Source organism: Lonchura striata, chromosome 1A (genome assembly GCF_050655825.1).
Source record: "Lonchura striata isolate lonStrDom1 chromosome 1A, ASM5065582v1, whole genome shotgun sequence".
Lineage (NCBI taxonomy): Eukaryota > Metazoa > Chordata > Aves > Passeriformes > Estrildidae > Lonchura > Lonchura striata.
This window is the reverse complement of record NC_140741.1, coordinates 24,024,615-24,043,509: the sequence shown is the minus strand read 5'-3', so window position 1 is coordinate 24,043,509 and position 18,895 is coordinate 24,024,615. Positions and strand designations below refer to the sequence as shown.

The window sequence follows — 18,895 nt, the reverse complement described above, 5'->3', positions numbered from 1 at the left end:
ATAAGATTACACAGGAAAAGTTTCAGAAGCAGGAAAAAAGTAAGAGGGGGAAATGTGTCATTATAAGATGGCTGATAGTTTTGTTACATAAGAAATAAACTCTTTTGAAATTAACTACAGTAAACATTTGATCTCAGCAGGTTTGAGCAGCACTTAAAATAATTACTCAGAACATATTTTCATATTTGATTTCTTGGTCATAAAATTGCAAGAATCTCATCACTCCTTATGTCATGGGCACTATAAAGCTACACCACTCTTCCTCTTCTCAAATAAAATCAGTTACACCCCAAGTACACCAACTTGTTACTACTTGCCAGTCTGGAAAGCCTCATACTTTGCTAATTTCACTCACAGACTCTCTAAGAGCTCTGACTATCGGGCAAAGAAGAATTTCACAATAACCACATTATTTAGGTCAAGAGCAAGAGATTAAAGAAAAAGGATGGAATGCCACTGATAATATTCAATGGATTTCGAAGTTAGTCCAGGGCCTTGCAGCCTTCTTCAGAGAGGAGCACTAAAGAGCAAATTTTATGTAAGGAAAAAAAAATACTGACAGCTCACCAATTGATTTTCATTGAAAATCCTAAGAAAAATTAATAAAGAAGTTAAGCTGCTGAAATACAGTTTCAGCAATTAGCTTAATGTCAGAGAATTCTAATTAGGCGCCTTGAGATTGCTATTTAGCGTTTAAGCCTTTAGAGTGCCAAATTCTCCCTTTCACACAAACTGGTTGCAAAATTAAAGACATTAGGCAGCCTTAATTATATTATCAGAACAGCTGGGATTAGGCAATCTCTGAAGTCAAGGCGGTATTCTTTTGTCACAGGGTAGAAATCCCTTGCTTTCCAGGGTGCCGGATTTTGGTGCTGTTCCATATCTCACCCATACAAAGCAAGCTGCATTAGAAACAAAAAAAATGAGGACAAAGAACAGAGTAATGCTTAGCAAATAATGAACACATTAAGGGAAGAGAAAAGGTAGGTGAAAAGATTAAGCCTGAAATCGGTAGGTTTTGCTAACACCTCAGCTGGCACCTGGCCTACCGAGCCTCTAGTGGCAGACAGACTAAAAAAAAGCTCTGTAAACCAGCTTGGCTAGTGGATACAACTCTGTTATCTAAAGCTAAAGCACATTTCGTACTCTCTTGTCCCGTGGGGTGTGAAATTAGCAGCTATTGTTTTCACACATTTTTATAAACACAATGCCATTTATGTCTTTACACTGTTTAGACTGCTGTGTTTTTCTCCTCACATGGGAATCTTTTTTTTTTTTTTTAATTTATTCAGATTTTAAATCAACAGGATTTTTATTCCAGGAACATGCTGGCATTAAAAAACAAACAAACAAAAACCAAACAAACCACCAACAACTATTTTATCCACACAAACTTCAGCTAAACACAAACATCTAGAATCTGGCAAAACTCTACACTATTTAGTCTGCAATCCAACAAAATTGTTATTCCACCAAAAAAAAAAAACCAGAGGGGAATTCAACCATTCAGCTTGAAATGAGCATTTAAAATATCATAAGAGAGAAAGAACTACTCTTAGTAGTTAAAACTAAAATGTGTTAAAACCCCTGTGCACAGTTGTCCTTGATGTAGGAAAAATATGCAGTGGCTTTGTAGTGATGATCCTCTACATTTAAAACATTTTCCCACATAATTTAAAACAACTTTGGTTGTTAGGATCTGTGTGAGCAGAGGCCTTTTTTGTACAGCTTGTAGAAAATTCTTTACCTGCTCTACTTTCTGCTTCTACAAGTATTAGGAAAAAACAAACTACTCCTTCAATCCAATTAAATAAGAACCATCTGATGACAAAGCAACAACTAATTTACTGATTACAATCATACTGAACTACAGCAATGTTATAGCAGAAACCCAAGGAACCCACCACAGCTAAAAATATTTATCCCATTGGAATGTTGCACTAATGTCCATTTACTACTCCTTCCACTTGAGAAACATATTCTGCCTCAGCACCAGTGCAAAAATTTGATGAGCAGTGAAGACATTAATTTGAAGAAAGAATTTCCTTATCCTAACAAGTTAAGAAGTTTTTTTCATTGCCTTTGTGCTTTGAATGTGTTTGAGAGTGACATCTTAGTTTCTTCAGAAAACTAGGAAGCAAAGCATGTGGTTTTTACTCTGAAATAATTGCACTCTGTGTGTGTGTTCACTGTGTGTGTTCACATGTGGGCATAGACAGTAGGGCAAGGTGGAAGGAGGAGTATGATACAATATGCAAGCACACATCTTAAAAAGTGTAATAAAATGAGAATTTCCACTGGATAGGAACAAAAAGGAACAAATATTGTTATGTGTGCAGAAACAGAAATCCCAATACAAATGCCATGGGTGGCAGAGATGCAGCTTCTGCAGCCCAGTGCATTTTGTGTACTTGTCTGAATTTCTGATGCATGATCAATAACCATGGGTGATACCAACTACTAAAACTCCAACTTGCATTAGTACTTAGCACAGCAAAGAAATCCAATCCTAATATAAACTGTTTAACCAAATAAGCACACATGGCAAGGAAAAATCCATGCCATATTAGCTAAGCAGTTCCTTCACCTGACAGGTAAATTCTTCCAGCATTAGCAGAATGCAGTTTGGCCAACAGCTGTGAACTGCCACCCTCTCTACAAAACAACCATGCCAGACACCTTGAACCATTCTCTCCTTTACAGCCCTTTGATACTGCTTCTGCCTCCAGTGCCAAAATTCTGCAAGCAGAGAACCCCACAAAATCTACCTTAGCTGCTAAAGTTAACTTTGAACCACTCACTTTGTTAATTCATGCTACCCTAAAGGCCGGAGAGGCAGCTGACAACAAATGAGCAATCTTATGGGCACCAAATTACAGGAGGCTTGAGTGTCTGTTCTGTGCGTTGGTACATAAGCTGGGTTCTCCACCGTGGGACAGTGTGGACATGACAAGCAGGCACCTCCTTTGTCCCAGTTTATTTCCTTACCCAGCTGCTTGGAGGGCAACACTGGGGGGTGGGTTTTACTGCTGCCTTCTCAACACTAGCGCTGTTATGCCACACCTAGGACTGATGCTGTACTTGTACTCCTCTGTCATTTCATCTGGTATTAAGAGGCAATACAGAAGTGAAGATATATTAATCTCAATCATGGAAGCAGATCTATGAGTCAACACAGAAATGCCAGCAAAAATAAAATGAGAGGGAAAACACTTCAATTGAGAAGACAGGGATACTCTTTATTCTTTATAATGCATCTTTTAAGAGGAGGCAGTAACAAAACCCTTAAAAAACTTGGCTCTGAAGTAAAAACTCACCTGCCCTGCCAGCTCCAAACGTTTATTTCCATAATAGTCTCTGTCATCTACTTTATTTTCTCCTTGAGCCAAAATTACTCTGCGTACCATCACTGCTGTGTATATGCACTTGGCACGAAAATTGAATTCCTTCACCTGTAAACAAAACAAAAAAAAAAAAAACCAAAAAAAACCTAAACAAAACAAAAACATACCAACGTTTCAGGATCAGCCCTTTAGTTCTTATTCAGACAAATGCATCCATTTAAATCTCTGGTAATCTGGGCTGACTGAGTTACAAAAAGTATTTCAGTGCTTTATTTTCTTTAAAAATGCAAAAAATAAACGTTAGTGATTTAGAAACAGATAGCAAATGAAAGTAAGTCAGAATAAAGGTATAGGTCATGAGATGAAAGTCCTGAATTCACACCTAATACTGTCTGGCTACATAGAAAAAAGTGCATAGTTAGATTAGTTCAATGGTACAGCATTTCACAATGATTTCTTTTGACTCAATCCAAATCTTCCCCTTTATTTTGAGGATGACTTACTTTATCTCAGCTACAAAGCCATCAAAGACATTTTTCCCTGCCAACAAAGCTCGCACCATAAATAACCATACAGGCTTACTCCTGTTTAAAAAAAAAAACAGAATGTTACATACAAGCACATGGGTCAGAATGGTTGATGCCAGCAGCTCTCGGGCTTCTTCCATCTTTGTTTTCTTTGGGCCTCCCCACATCCTTTGCCTTCGTACTTTGTTTCCAATGTACTTCAATGCCTGTGAAGGGGGGAATTAACCTGAGTTAATATCAGAATTGTAACCTATATAAATACACACCCATGTGGAGTTATGTGTGCATTCCTCAACCAGTGAAATCTCACCACCAATAGATGATACACTTATCAAACAAATTGCAAAATAACAAAGATGTAAGTGATATGAAGAAAAAAACTCCTGAAAATTTACACAATTGACTATGTATACGATGTGTTTGTCACAGGTTGATAACATTTGGAATGGAAAGTGGTGGAAATTCATGATTACTATGATACTACAAGAAAGGATATAGCAGAGATACGGAAAAAAGGATTCTATAAATTCCAAAAATATCTAGTTTATTTAATCAGACTTTTCACCTTCAGTTCTTTTGTGTATTTGCTAAATTTCATTCAGATATTAAATCATAAGGCAGCATTCCCTGTTTAATATCCCCAAAAGCTACTGTGTGGCATCCAAATCTGTCTCCTGGAGTGCCTTGCAGTGGATTCTTATTCTCCTACCAACTGTCAATCAATCTGCAGAATTCCTAGTGAGATGAGTCAAGAAGCTATCCAAGCCCACACAGGAAGTTCCTGCCTGGAAGCCATGAAGCTATGTGAAAGAATCACCCTCTCCACTAAATGACAGATTATCCTTTTCCATCTGTTACACTCTTCCACAAAGAGCTATCTCTCTATTAACTTCATTTGACATTTCTTGCACAGAATAACTTCTCTATTTCTGTTTTTCTAACTTTGTGAATACTTCACATTCCTCTGTGTTGCTCCATCTCATTCATCTGACTCTGAATTAGGAGCTCTTTAAGCTAACTGGAACCCTCAAAAGCACCCAAAGATGAAAACCAGAAATATGTTCACTTTAAAACACTAAACATCACACACGGAATGATCTGGCAAAGTTTACAATGAAATAGCAGAAATAAGATTAAACTCCAAAAGCTTATTTTAGCAGATTAATATATACCCATTTACTCCCAGCAAAATGGCCCATGTTCTGGCTAACTAAAAAAAGTACTTGAGCTAAGAGAATTCTGCTGTGTCTTTAGCAGGACAGAGGGTAGCTGCTACTGTAGGCTTCCTACAGGAGACTAAAATAGAAGAACATCTACTCATGATGAAATGAAACATTAAATGAAACATCTACTCATGATGAAACATCAACAGGGCTTCAGCAAAATGGGACATGCAAGTCCTTTTCAAGAAAAATTCTGCAACAAACCCCCCTAATTTTATGGACATTGCTATTTGTTATATACAGGGTTATGCCATTAAAACACAGCCTTGGGCTTCTGAAAACAAAGCATTTCTTGACTTTGATTTTTTTTTCTTCTCCAGTTAGGTTATGAGAGCCAAGTCTCACATTTGACAAGTCCAGATCCTTTAAAAAGCCTCAGCTTGAAATAAACCCCCAAAACAAACCTTATAACACAAAGTCTATGTCCTTTGCTGACACAGCAGAGTGGTCAATACCCCCTGTCTTGATTTTTATGGTCTCTAGCCATGTGAAAAGACACACCTGCATCTGTGTAAAAATCTGAGCTTTTTGGCATTCTTCCAGGCTAGGAGCAAATGCAGCCATCACATGTTCCTCTGTGCCAATCATCTGTACAATCTCCTGGTCACTCTCAACACCCATGGCCTAGGAAAAGAAGAAAAGACAGAAATAACACAGGCTTTATGTTAACTCACTGACATTTGCTTATGCTAATTTGGTATTGTTTGTCTGCATTACTACTAAGCAAGAGCTAGTTCTTCTCTAAGAAACTGTGCCATCTGGCACTGGCAGCACATATTCCAACTATGGAAGAACGTTAAATGGAAATCTTGATAAGCAGCAGGAACACACACACTTTTTGGAGAGCCTATTTGGGTTTTTCTCTTTTCTTCACTGACAGGAGTTAAATTCTGTGGGTTTTTTCTTAAGAAAAAAAATACTGAATAAAAACAAAGCAAAGTGTTTAACAATGAAAGCCAAGTCACAATCTACAAGGAAGGAAGGTGAAATTTCTTAAAGGATTACTCACGGTCTCTTACCACAGGCAATTTTGCAAACTCCGCTGACTGTGATGTAGCTCATAATATTTGAGAAATGTTTACAATTTTCCCCCTTTGCAACTCTCTGCATTTAGAAGATGACTTCACTACACAATTCCACTTGAAAGACATTCTATTATTTCACTGATCCATGGACACCTTGTTAGACTTTATACCACGGAAAAAGCTTAATAAACTAAGAAAGCGCTTAACAGGTTTAGAAAAATCTCTCTATCTATAAGTGTTTCAAGGTGGCAGCCAGCAGTGAAGGCTTTTGTGAATTCCAGATGGTGCTAAAGCTCCCCCCTTCACACATTTGCCTGGAGCTCAGCCATATCAAGAAATGGAATAATCTCACTAAACCTCTTCTGGCTGAGTTATAATATGTTTCTCAGAACTTTGTGAGGAAGTTACGTTTGCATTCACATTATTCTCCAAAGTGCCTGCCACAAAGAACATTGTAAATAATGGCCTATGTAGACTCTAGTATTCTGGTTCTCATTAAAAACTGGCAGTGCCCCAAAAAGTCACATTTTACTCAAAAATGCAGAAATACCTTCCCTTCTTATTGCCTTCATGGAGTGTCACTTTGCTTAACACCTAGCTAATGCCATTCCCTCGCAAAACTGTTGCTCTAATTGTAAAATATTCAGCTTCTTTTTTTCTTTCATTTCCTTCTTCTTGAACAAAGAGGTGGCTGAAGTTCCTTTATATTCACACACTGCTTTTTCACCCTGTGGTTTTAAGAAATTTAAAGAACTGCAGAAGTATCACACACCCAAAACACTACGAGGACTCTCCTCTTTTAATGCAAAGCCCAGATCACAATTCCACAATCTCAGACAGACTTGAGAGCCAGCTCAAGATACAGTTACTTCACCAGGTATGATGAGTGTTTCATCATAGTGTGATCCCACTAAGTAGTCACCCCTCTGATCTCAAGCCTATTTTCAGAACCAGAATTTGGCAATGTGATATTATTGTGGCTCTCTGGTTTTCAAATACTATTACACTTGCTCACCCTTTTAAATAAGGTCACACAGTAGTTAAAACATCTCAGCAGAGAAGTTAACAAAATTCCCTTCTGACCTGAAAACCAGACTCAAAAGATAAGTCTACAAAAGCTTGAAAGCTTCACAACAGTAAGTTTCCATGTGTCTAGGATTTAATAGCTGACCAGCAAACTACTTCAGGAACAACAACTAGATTCATACAATTACTGCACTTAGTCTAAAAGCTTTTAGAAGAACAAAATTTTTGTGCCATTCTAGGCACATATAATACAAATACATTTATCTAAAGTACATCAACTGCAAGCTGATATCACCCTATTTCTGTCCATCAGGTTAATTCTAGATTAACCAAACCTTAAGTGTCATATAAAAAATGGAGGGGAAAAAAGTCAATCTAAATTTTTATTATGTTTTTTCATCCATTAAAAACTGAAAGCCATAATAAATTAAGGAGGGTTGATGATTTCTTCTGCCTTGATGAATTCTCTGATCAAGCGTTACATCAAAAGGATGAGAGTAAGATAGATCTTTATGCCTGTGTAGATTTTCTAGCCAGAGTCTGTAGCAGCAAAATCACCTGAGAATTCTAAATTTCTGAGTGGGAAAAGCTAGGATCTGTCACCAAACAACATACGTTGTATTGTTAAAAATGTGTAAATTGAAGGAAATTAATTTATGAGTAATGACTAAAACTCAGGGAAACTACTGAAAAAGATGTGCTAATACAACAGTCTAAAAGTAAACCCATTTAGTCTACTTTACAGTCTCAACAGTCCTGAGCAGAGTTGCATACACAAAACCACCCACATGCAACACTGAAAGGACAAGGAGCAGGCCCATGCTGCCATCAAACAGATTTGTAATCTTAACGCTTTGGTTTTCAGTAAATTTGACCTTTCCAAGAAAAACCAAATAAACAACTAAAAAACCAAACCAACACAAGAGAAGTACTCCATAATTAGCCTGTAGCATCATTAGGACAGCAACAAAATATTCCCTGGTTGTCACTTGTGTTACAGAAACACAGAGTACATCCAATATAGGAACAAGCCCTACACTTAAAACACTCGTGGTCCTAGGACAAAGCTGAGGGAAAGGGAATTAACATAAAAGCAAAGCAGTAGACAAGATGTCTTGTTTCTTTATGATTGGAAGGCAATGTCACAAAGGGGTAATTTTATGGGGGAGGGGGGAAGGAGACATTGTAAAAGCATGCTTTAACAGTGGCAGTGAAAGGATGAGGAAGGACAGAAGAGCAGGCTGCTGAAGACCACAGCTGAAGGCTAGCAGTCAACGAACATAAAACATACAAGGCAAAGCAAGCATTCAGAATACTTAGATCATCCTGAGTTCAAGCAGGAGAAAGTGATCCAAGTGGAGTCAACCCCCTCCTAAGTCTGGGGAGCTTCCCTCTGCCCAAATGTGTGTGTGTCCACCTTTGTGTGTGCACACACACATGTACAGATGAGAGCGTGAGCCCAGCTCTTCCTCCCCTGGCTCATGTCTTAATGATGATGTCTAGGCGTTTCCATGGCACTTCCCTAGAATGTAGTTCTGCACTCCATCAGGCTAAATTACAGCATGGAGACGGGCAGATGACTGGATTAAAAAGATGTCAGGGAAGTTCAAGGTTGACATCACAGACAGAATTGGTCTGGAGCTTTCATAATTCAAAAGATATGGCCTATGAAACAACAGCCATAGGAACCCATAATCCTGCAGATCCAGTCAGACCACCACCCCGCTGTTCACCTAGAGCTGCACCTCCAAGGCTAAAGCAGGTTTGTAAAAATGAAACTCAACTTGCTGTTCAAATCTTTTGCCTCAGGTCTTAAGAGTGGTTTCTTAGAGCTCCCACATAAACTAAAGATATGTCATCTAGTGATTCAGGTCATAAAATTAAACTTTTAAGTCCCTGTAGGTTATTTATAATCCTATGCCTTCCCTAAGTAGTTTTGATGCAGCCTGCAACCTTCACTTACTTCAGCTCCCAGGGATCACTCAAACCTACCAAACTGAGGTCACGAACTCTAAAGAGAAATAGCCCTTTCCTTTGAGCAGCTCTAACTCCCTCCAATGTAGGGAACTTCCTGCAAAAGCAGCAGCATCATCTTACCTCCAACTCCAATGACTTTCAGGATAGAAACACCCTTACATACCACACAAACATTCCACACCTCCTCCAATGCTCACTGCTACCTGAAACTGCCCAAGCCCCCCACGTAAAGCACCTCCTAGCCTGACATATTCAAAAGAGCACTGTGCAGAATTCACACAGCCCTATGAGATGTGAACAGCTGACAGCTAAAACAAAGGTCTGGCGGGTTGCAAAGCGGCTCAAGACACTCTAAATACCCCTGTGATCACATATGTATATTAACTAATGAAGTGTTAATAAGAAGAAGTGTTACAAAGTAAGCAAGACGCAAATTAGATGTGCTTGTTTCCCATTACAAGGCATTTAACAGCCCTTTAAAAACTGCAACAGACACACACTTAAGGGGCAAAATTGTCTGCTTTATGTCACTACTTCATAAGTAAAGTTGCATTTTCATACATAGGGACTGCACTAATGCTTCTGTCACTCATTAGAAGAAACATTACGGAAATCTCTTTAAGCTAGCACAGCTACAAAGCTCTAACTCCCTCATATCTAAAGAACAGATACCCCAAGTCTGCCCTAGAGTAGTGCCAGGCACACGCCTTGTAGCCTATCAAATTTCAGTTAGTTGTAGTCAATGTGCTAAGTTTCACAAAACCACAACTTACATGCATTTGACACAACTGGTTGTAAAATGTCTGAGCATCCCAAAGATCCCTACAGGTCTGGATGGCAGAAAAAACAACGCAACAGGACAAGGTCATTCAGGAATGCGATTATGGGGGAGGATGAACTGAATGCAGATGCCTCTTTAGGGTGACCCTACACAGTCCAGTCCCTATCTATCCAGATCAAGGTACCTTCAGATCTACTCTATCTACTCTACTCCCTACAGCCCAGATGCCTGGGCTTCATTCCTCACCAAAAGCAATGATGGAGAGCACCGTGTTCAGGTCTTCCCCTAGTATGCATCTCTGGCCATGACTTTGTACCTGAAACAAAAGGGTGACCTTAGATTCTTGTTTAGGGAGCTCTAAGAATTTTAGGCCTCAGATCTGCCAGTTGGTGGTGTTTGTAGTGCTCTCTATTTCACAGTCCTTGTTTTTGACAAAGATGTCTAGAGGATATATTAGTAGACCTCCACCTTACAGATGCAGTTGCTTTAAATACACATTAGATTATAAATCTGCAAGCCTTGCTGTCTCTTCTATAATGCTACAATGATTTTCTGCACCTGATCAACTTCTTAAGTCACATACAGAACATCATGTCAATTAAGCTTCTGGGATTAGAAAGACAATCCAAAATTGCCCACTGTCTCTCAGATAGTCCCTGACAATTTATCCACTCTAGCTGGACAATGCACTGAATGGCAGCCCTCTACCAATTACTATTTGTTTCCTTAGTCAAAACACAGAGGTCTGTAGAACTTGATTGTAGCCTGGATGCTGACCAGGGAGGAAATGCAGAGCAATAGATTTTTGCCATTGCTTTCTCATTTTAGTTTTTAATTAGAAATTAAATTTGCAGCTGTTTCAGTACAAGTTAAGGATTCAAAGGCAGTCAAAACTTCAGACCTCAAATCTATACAGCTCTATTTTGCCCCTTGCAGATGTGGATCTCACCATCACAAGAAGCAGAACAGCTACCAGTAACAAGGAAGACACATTCTTCATGCCCAAGGCTTGGGCGTTAGCAGAAAGGAATTATTCTCCTTGCTTTTTCAACAGATCTCCAGTGTATAATACTGCCACGTGAGAGAGCTGAAGTTAGACAGGCATTCCTAAATATGGGATTCTCCAGGCTGAAGGCTATTGCATTTGTAATCTTGCTTCTAGTAGTTAAACAGAATGACATTACAGCAATGCCCAAGAAAGGAAAATGGAGACTGGTGACTTCTTTCATTTCCAGCTGGAGACTCACCAGAAGTAGACAGAAGATGCCTGAATTTCATGTCATTAAAGGAAGAGTAAAAAAGATGACCATTCATGAGAACAGCTGGAATGGAACATTCAGAATAGTTGAAGTGGGTGTAGCTAATTTGCTACTGTATTAAATCAATATAAATAATTGAAAAGCACTACAGCCAAGAGTTTATAACAACTGTAAGCACTTATGTAATTAATAAATGAAAAATTAAGGAATATTATCTAAAATATAAAAGATACATATGAAGAGAGGGATAATTACAGCAAGCATTGTCAGAAGGTAATAAAATAGTCAGTATAATTTTGCTTAGAAAAACAAGCCAACAACCTTCTCTTGAGACAACAACCCAGAGCAGTTACTCTACATGAGCAGGTATTTATCTGTACCAGCACAGGGTGACAAAATGTAATAAAAATCTATAAGGTAAGTTGGAATCCAGCAGTTTGGTATTTGAGCAAATGGATTAAGAGACACATTAACACTTTCCTGCAACACAAGAGTCGTGAACTTAATTCTGGCACTCTTATGTACATTTCTGTCCATAAATACCTCCTCAAATTCCTTTAACCCTGGTCACTAGAAGCAGATTAACTACTCTCTTATTTGAAGAGATTTGCTTAATCAGAAGCACCAGCCATTTACTTCTCCAGCCTAAACCAAATGATTAAACTATTTGCTAGTACCAAGGCACAGCAAGTGCTGCAGTAATTCAGACAAACCCGTAAATAACAACTGCGCTGCGGGCCCGACCAGCTCGGATGCTGCAACCTCGTGCTGCCCTCTCCTGGCACATCACTTCCTGTGACCACCTCTCCAAACCTGTGCTGTAACCCACTACAGAGAACACAAAAAGAGAATTTTGCCTACATCCCTCCAGACGAGGCTTTTTTGTACCTCCAAGAACGCAGCCCAGTCTTCTCCTGCCCACACAACGTACCGGGCTGTAAAGCCACAGCAAAGCAGGACAGGACAGGAAGGAGCTCCAGCTGTTGGCAGGACAGCTCTCAACCTAAGGCCTGGCCATGCCCTGCTGTCTTCTCCAGCAGCTGGACAGAGCATGTCCACCCACCACCTTTCCTGGCAGTAGTCCATACATTGGATTTCACAGACAGAAAACCAGAAACAATGACCCTTAACACAACTTGCAACATAGCTCACAACAAACCAAAATGCTTCTGACTTGTAGCAACAGAGATACCTCATAAGGCAGAGTAAGGGGGTGGCAGGTATTTGTCTTGGCCCAGCAGTGCTCTACTTGCAGGAAAATACAGCACTTATTCTCGTTTTTGCTGTACAATAAAAATGATTTCCCAGGGGGAAAAAGTTTGCAGTTTCTAAGCTCTGCCAAATCCTTCTGTACATATTAACTTGAGAGCTCCTGTCAGTCTTCATTCTTGAACTACAGCACAGCATTTTCCCCCCCTTTTTTTTTTCCAAACAATCAGCTGTGTTACCTTAAATATGATAGCAATGGGAATATCTTCTGACAGAGTGTTGTGCCTCAGGTAAAATCTTCCTTGTTTCACAACCATATTTGTTCTGCTCTTCTTCTCATGAGTGGAACTGAAGTTAAAATAAAAATAACACTATGTCCAACAGAGTGCTTGCACTGATTCTTAGTATCTTTTGTATAGAACTTAGCAAGATTGAACAATCTTTCATCTGAATTAATCCCACTTTCTCCTCTTTTAAAAATTACATCAAACTAGTCAGGGATCAGCCTGTAACTTCAAGAGTGTTATCACCTGTGCTGGGCACTATTTGGAATATTTGACTTAAAGTAGAAGTCTGTGCTTTTCAAAATCATCTTTACATGCTTTGATAATCAGTTTTGATGTAACCAGCAAGGTCAAACTGTGAACAAGTACTGCAACAACAGTGGTAACAACATAACACCATCTGGTGGTCCATTAACCTCATCCAGACTTACTGAGAGACAGCAGAGCAGCTAGGAGAGAAGTGAGGCCTCTGGAGAAGAAAAACCAGCCCTCACACTGAATAGTGACAAGTACCATACAAAAGACCAGAATGCAGCTTAAAAAATAAAAAACAACCAACCAAAGGCCAAATAAAATAGAAACAAAACTTGATCAAGGAGGAAAGGCCAAATTTAGACTACTTTGCCATTTTCAGTAATTTGTGTTGTACAAAAATATTTGTTTCCTCCTCAGCTGCCATTGCCTTTAAAGGTTTCATGCCAGTTTTATGTAGAGAAGCAGACAAAAGGTTACATCCAATTTCCACTGCAGTAATTTCATGTTACTTGCTGCAAATTGAGACCAAACACCATCAATTACAAAGTGTACTTTGTTACACTAAAAATTAGAACTTGCTTTTCCTAATCTGAGATGAATCCTGAAACACATGAGCAACTCTCACTGATTTTTATGGTAATACTATACTGTTTAGGGATTGAAGTTTTAGTATACAAAATGACAGTAGCAAGACAGGAGCACTGAATGCCTACGGTTTTTTTTCAGCTTTTTTTTTTAACTATACTAGGAAGAAACCTCCACAGCTATTTAAACTTCACCAATTAAGTTCTAAAGCTTTGGGTTTATCTCCTTTATGAAATGGTAGGAATTTACCATACCTGGTAACAGAAGCACCAACTGTGCCTTTTCTATCAGCTTCAACAATGATTCTGTTTTTGGATAACTGCTCTTGAATAAGAATGACTTTCTCTACACCTTTAACAATGAAATAGCCACCTAGTTAACAGAAAAAAATATTTTGCATGTCAGTACCCTTGCACCTTACTTGGCTCCTCCAATATGCCTTTGAATATAAATTATTAGAAAGTAAATCTTAAGTACACAATGGGAGAGTAAATTCTCACTTAAAAGAGTAATGAACAAACTTGACAGATAAAAACCAAAGAAGTTGTTTGTTATAACCCTCCAACTCCTCTCTAGATATCAAATATTACCATGCATTATATGCAACACTTTATTCTTGCTTTACAAAAGGCAATGACAAAGGAATTCCCACTCTGGAGGACATTATACTCCATTCTTCTTAATCTGTTAAATTTTCAATGAATGAACTCCAACCTTTTCCCATATAGCACATCACTGTACAACACCATATACAAAATTAAAAATAAAATATTCTATATTTTGGTGTGTTGCTTTTTGGGGTTGAAAACTTTGTCTGCAAATACCAACTATTCATGTTCTCAGCAAAACCCTGACAATTTATTTTAGTTGCAAGCACACACTTGAGAAGTTTCCACAATGACTTAAAGGTGGCAGGAAACATACCAAAGGGGTATTTCTTTGCTGAAAAAGATTTAAAACTCAAAGCACAGACAGGAAAAAAAAAAAAAACCAAAAACATGAGTGAAAATGTACCTGGATCTAACGGACATTCATTTAGTTTGGCAAATTCTGCAGGAGTTTTCCCAGTAAGTACACAATTGGAGCTACGCAGCATTATAGGCATTCTGCAAGAAAACCAGTTACAATTTAAGTTCAGACTCAGACAGAAAAATATGAATAGTCAAATTCAGAACAAACACCAGGCTGAATAAACTGGAAATATACATTTAAGGTGATCAGAACTCATGCATGCTGTAACCAACAGCATGCTCATTTGAGCCCACCTTATTTCATTGAACATGTAATTCAAAAAAGACCTGAAACTGGACACCTGCAAGCAGAAACTACAGACTTCCTATTTAATTGTTGTGCAGCTACTCAGGCATTGTGACAAGCAGGGTCACCAAGGCCAATGACAATTATTGCAAAGACTCCTGGTCCCCAAAACAGTCTGCAGAGAAGAACATGCCACGGCAGATCCACTGTTAACAGTTTTTATTAGATAAAGTTAGTTGATATCTCATTTCCCATACAGGAATGACACCTTCTGGCTGAGAGAGATAGTGCCTCTAATTCATATCCTAAGCATGAAGTTTCCCCAGGAGTAAGCTCTGATTTCTCTGGTGTCCTAGCAGAGAAGCCTGCAAGCAAGCATTTTGTGAAACAACATGTGGTGGAAGGATATTTCAAGAAATTTTTAAAAATTCAATGCTTAGGGAAATAAATAAAAGAAAAACTAAAGATTGACAGACTGCATATAAAGCAAAACTTCTTCATCATGAGGGCGGTCAAACAGTGCAGAAGCTGCACAGGGAAGCTGGGTAGTCTGCATTCATGGAGGCCTTCAGGACCCAACAGGATGAAGCACTGAGCAACCTGGTTTATCACAGACATGACCCATTTTGAGCAGGAGGCGGTACTAGAGGCTGAGGAGATTGTACTCTTTCAACCTGAATTTTTCTGTCTGAATTGTTCTATGATAAATCATGGAATGCTTACTTTCAATTTGGCTTATTTAACAGCTAACCAGCAATGACATTGCAGTTATTATTGAAAAGTGTACTTTTATAGTCAGCTTCATAGTGTACCTTTTCACTCTCAGGTTTTTCATTAAAACTTTGGAAAGAGAGTAGTTTACTTCCAAAAAGAAAGCTGTATTTCACAAAAGACAAAAATAGTTTACCACTACATCTACCAAAAGACCTCCATGCCTTTAGCCTCTTCTACAGAAAAGCTGACTTTTGACCCAGCTTACAGAATTTCCCTCCTTGGTGTACAGCCTTTGTAAGAACTGTTCCAAGTGTTTTCTAAAATACACATTGACAAAAATTATTCATGAGTCCTACTACACAAATATTTTCAACCTCTGAGATTTTTCATTCAAATTTACTTCAATAAGAAACAAGATTGCACTATACTTTTTGTATTCAGATCTCATAAATTATTTTCCTTCCTGTTTTCATATTCTTTTATACTAAAGGAAAACTGATGAACTAAAATTCTGTATTTCTGCAGAGTATAAAAAGCTATCTTGTCACTGTATATCACTAAGAAAGTGCTTCCTAGAGATAAGAAGCTTCCTATGACAAGCAAAATCTATCACACACAATATAAGCTTAATGCATTGGCTGTTTATATCAGAAACAGGAAGCAGTTGGCATAAGGTAAAATGGAATACTCAAATACCATTAACTGAAAACTCTGGTGAAACATCTGTTCCAGTCCAAACTGCATGTCAAACAAGACCACTGGCCAAAGGAAACAAGTATAATACCAGGGACAGATAAGGAAAATTATTTCCCATGGAAATAATAACTAGATATTAACAGTTTTTAACAGCAAAAAACTTTTTGCATGTATGTCCTTAAAGCCAGTCTAACATTATAATTTAAGCAATTTTAAATGAAAGCTTAACTTGTGCAGCAGAACAAATGCTTGCTTTCCTGGTTTTATCATCCACCTTCCACAGATGCTACTCTACATACTATGTATGAAAGACTGAGTAATTTGGCTACAAAGCAAACATGCCTGATTTAATTTTACTATAATGCAGCTTGCAGCTCCAGGCATGCATTTTCCTCTGTGGTTTTATACCAACAGAATTAGAGACAACATTTATCCTTATATCCATCCTTCTCTGGAAGGAGACATTATCAGAAGCTTTTGCAAAACAAGATCTTAGACCATAAAAATCCTGTACAGCTGTTTATGAAGAGTTGCCTGTTCATTGTTTCTTTTAACAAGGGAGCAAGGTTGGCCTACATCTGTTTTTCAGTAAAAACTCTTCCCAGCATGGCAGTACATGAAAACTGATAGCAGCACCTCAGCAAGTGGTGCCTCACCTGCCAATGGGTAACGCATTGCGGATGATCCTCTGGCTGCCTCGGGTGTATTCAATATCCACAGTAATCGGTGCGGAATAGGTCATGTCCCTCAGGCGGCACTGAAACAACAACAGGCACACAACAGGTCAGGTGTTGCCTCAAGAATCTCTCTTAAAAACAGCCCTGTCCTGTAAATTCTCACAAAGAAATCAAGCAAAGCAAAGCTTCGGCAACATCTTCATGATACCTGAAGAATGTTTGACACACTCTCCTGTTTAAAACAAAATCTAAGAAAGTCCATATACAATTGCTCTGATTTTCAAAATTAACCAGCAGACCTCTGCCTTCAGAAGACAGCACTGCAGAGCTTAACTCCTAAACTCTCTAATTAAACCAACAGGTCTAATCAAACCAACAGCTCTAATTAACCAACAGGTCTAATCAGTAGTGCTAGCACAAAGATCAGCGTGTCTGAGCAGTGCTCAGCTCAGGGACATTTCTATACTGCAGACTCTCAACAGCTGAAGACCTGTGCTGCCATATGAAGTCTGACAGAATGGAAAGGCACAAGACTGAGAGACACACCATGCTACTTTATTATCAGAATGAGCAAACCTCACTGTACAGTACCATTTCTAAAGATGACTTACCGAAGGCTCACTACAGAATCACTTCCTGCAAAGATTCCCAGAATTTGTCTGCAAATTCCTTGGAGACCAAGAGAAGCAAAATAAACATATCTAAGGCATTAGATACCTCAAGGCTCAATAATTTCTAATCCAATCTTTCTGGTCTGCTCTCCCCAGCCTCACTCTAAGATGCTGCCAGCCCCTAAGGTATTGTGTCTCTTCATGCAAGACAGGCCTTACTGCACCTGCTGAACACAACAGAGCAACTCACAGCAAGTCATTCGTGACCTCACCGAGCATGCTTTACCTTTCAGCTCCAGGATTACAGGTTTATCAGTAGTCAGACTTGCACTTACACTTCTGCAGTCCTTCAGTGTATTGATTATGTACTAATAAAAGGCAATTAAGATTGTGCTGTGTATTGAAAATGCAGCTCTATAGAAAAATACGCCTCAACAATCTTCACAAACTTGATGCTTCTCCTCTTCACGCTACAAAGTAAACCTCTTCTCCAGTAATAAAATACTGATATACAGCAGCAGCTTTCAAGCCATACCTTGAACCAAACTAGGTGCCATTCTGCTCCCAGCAACTACATCCAATTTAAAAGTAACTGAGAGTATTTCCATATCCTAATTACTTTAAATTCATCTGTATGAATAGTTTGTGAAACTCCCATAAGGACTGGAGTAAAAAGAGTTAGACAGGCTTTAGTGCTACCTGGGGGAAAAAATCAGTACTACTTGGGACTCTCTGGGTATGCTTTTTTAACACAAGACACAGATATAAAATACAAATTACAGTGCAATATTCCAGTATGTGTATTTTTGTATCACCTTCCTTGAGGTACCTTCTTACTATAGACACCTGAAAATAAAAGACAGGCATGACTTGATATACACTCAGACCCTCATAAAAATCTAATGATTTTAGGTGGTTTTGGGAAGGAATTTTATAAGCTTTCAATAGAGAAACACAACAGCAGACTCCTATCTAATATTCTTTTAAGGCACCCAGGCTTGACCTGAGCAGCATCCTATTTAAGAAAATAACTATGGTCGCTGTTTGTGTACAGAACAGCAACAATAAAGAGATATTATGCACTAGCATTAAGCATCAATGAGAAGACAAGAGACACAAGAGTATCTCATTCTAAACTCAAGGTCAATGTGCTCTATTAAGCATTTATTTTGCCTTCTTCTGCATGTACAAACACTTTAGCTATACAGCAAGCAAGCATATTAATACCTGAATTCTTGAATATGAGTTATTTGCCACAAACAATTTTTTGCATAAAATTTCATTCATATTAATGTTTCCTGTTTCCTTTTGTGCATATTCACATTTACTGACAGAATATTAACTATGTATTTGTGAGATGCAGCAACAATCATGTATTACACCTGGCTGAGTTACTGGCTTTATTCTAAAGCTTTCCATCAAACCAAATGATATTAGAGTGAGGT

General features: G+C 38.5%; 1 protein-coding gene across 4 annotated transcripts in view; it reads right to left on the bottom strand.

Annotated features, from left to right (window-relative positions):
- The window catches only part of POLR3B (RNA polymerase III subunit B), a 71,492-nt gene that overhangs the window by 48,543 nt on the left and 4,054 nt on the right, over nucleotides 1-18,895 (bottom strand). For all 4 annotated transcript variants that reach the window (XM_085569525.1, XM_085569526.1, XM_021535985.3 and 1 more), the window contains exons 6-12: nucleotides 16,819-16,919; nucleotides 14,510-14,601; nucleotides 13,750-13,867; nucleotides 12,611-12,719; nucleotides 5,596-5,718; nucleotides 3,961-4,077; nucleotides 3,318-3,452 (exon numbers count right to left, since the gene is read on the bottom strand). In XM_085569525.1, coding sequence (XP_085425651.1) covers nucleotides 3,318-3,452; nucleotides 3,961-4,077; nucleotides 5,596-5,718; nucleotides 12,611-12,719; nucleotides 13,750-13,867; nucleotides 14,510-14,601; nucleotides 16,819-16,919 — 795 coding nt within the window. The remainder of the gene's footprint in view (nucleotides 1-3,317; nucleotides 3,453-3,960; nucleotides 4,078-5,595; nucleotides 5,719-12,610; nucleotides 12,720-13,749; nucleotides 13,868-14,509; nucleotides 14,602-16,818; nucleotides 16,920-18,895) is intronic.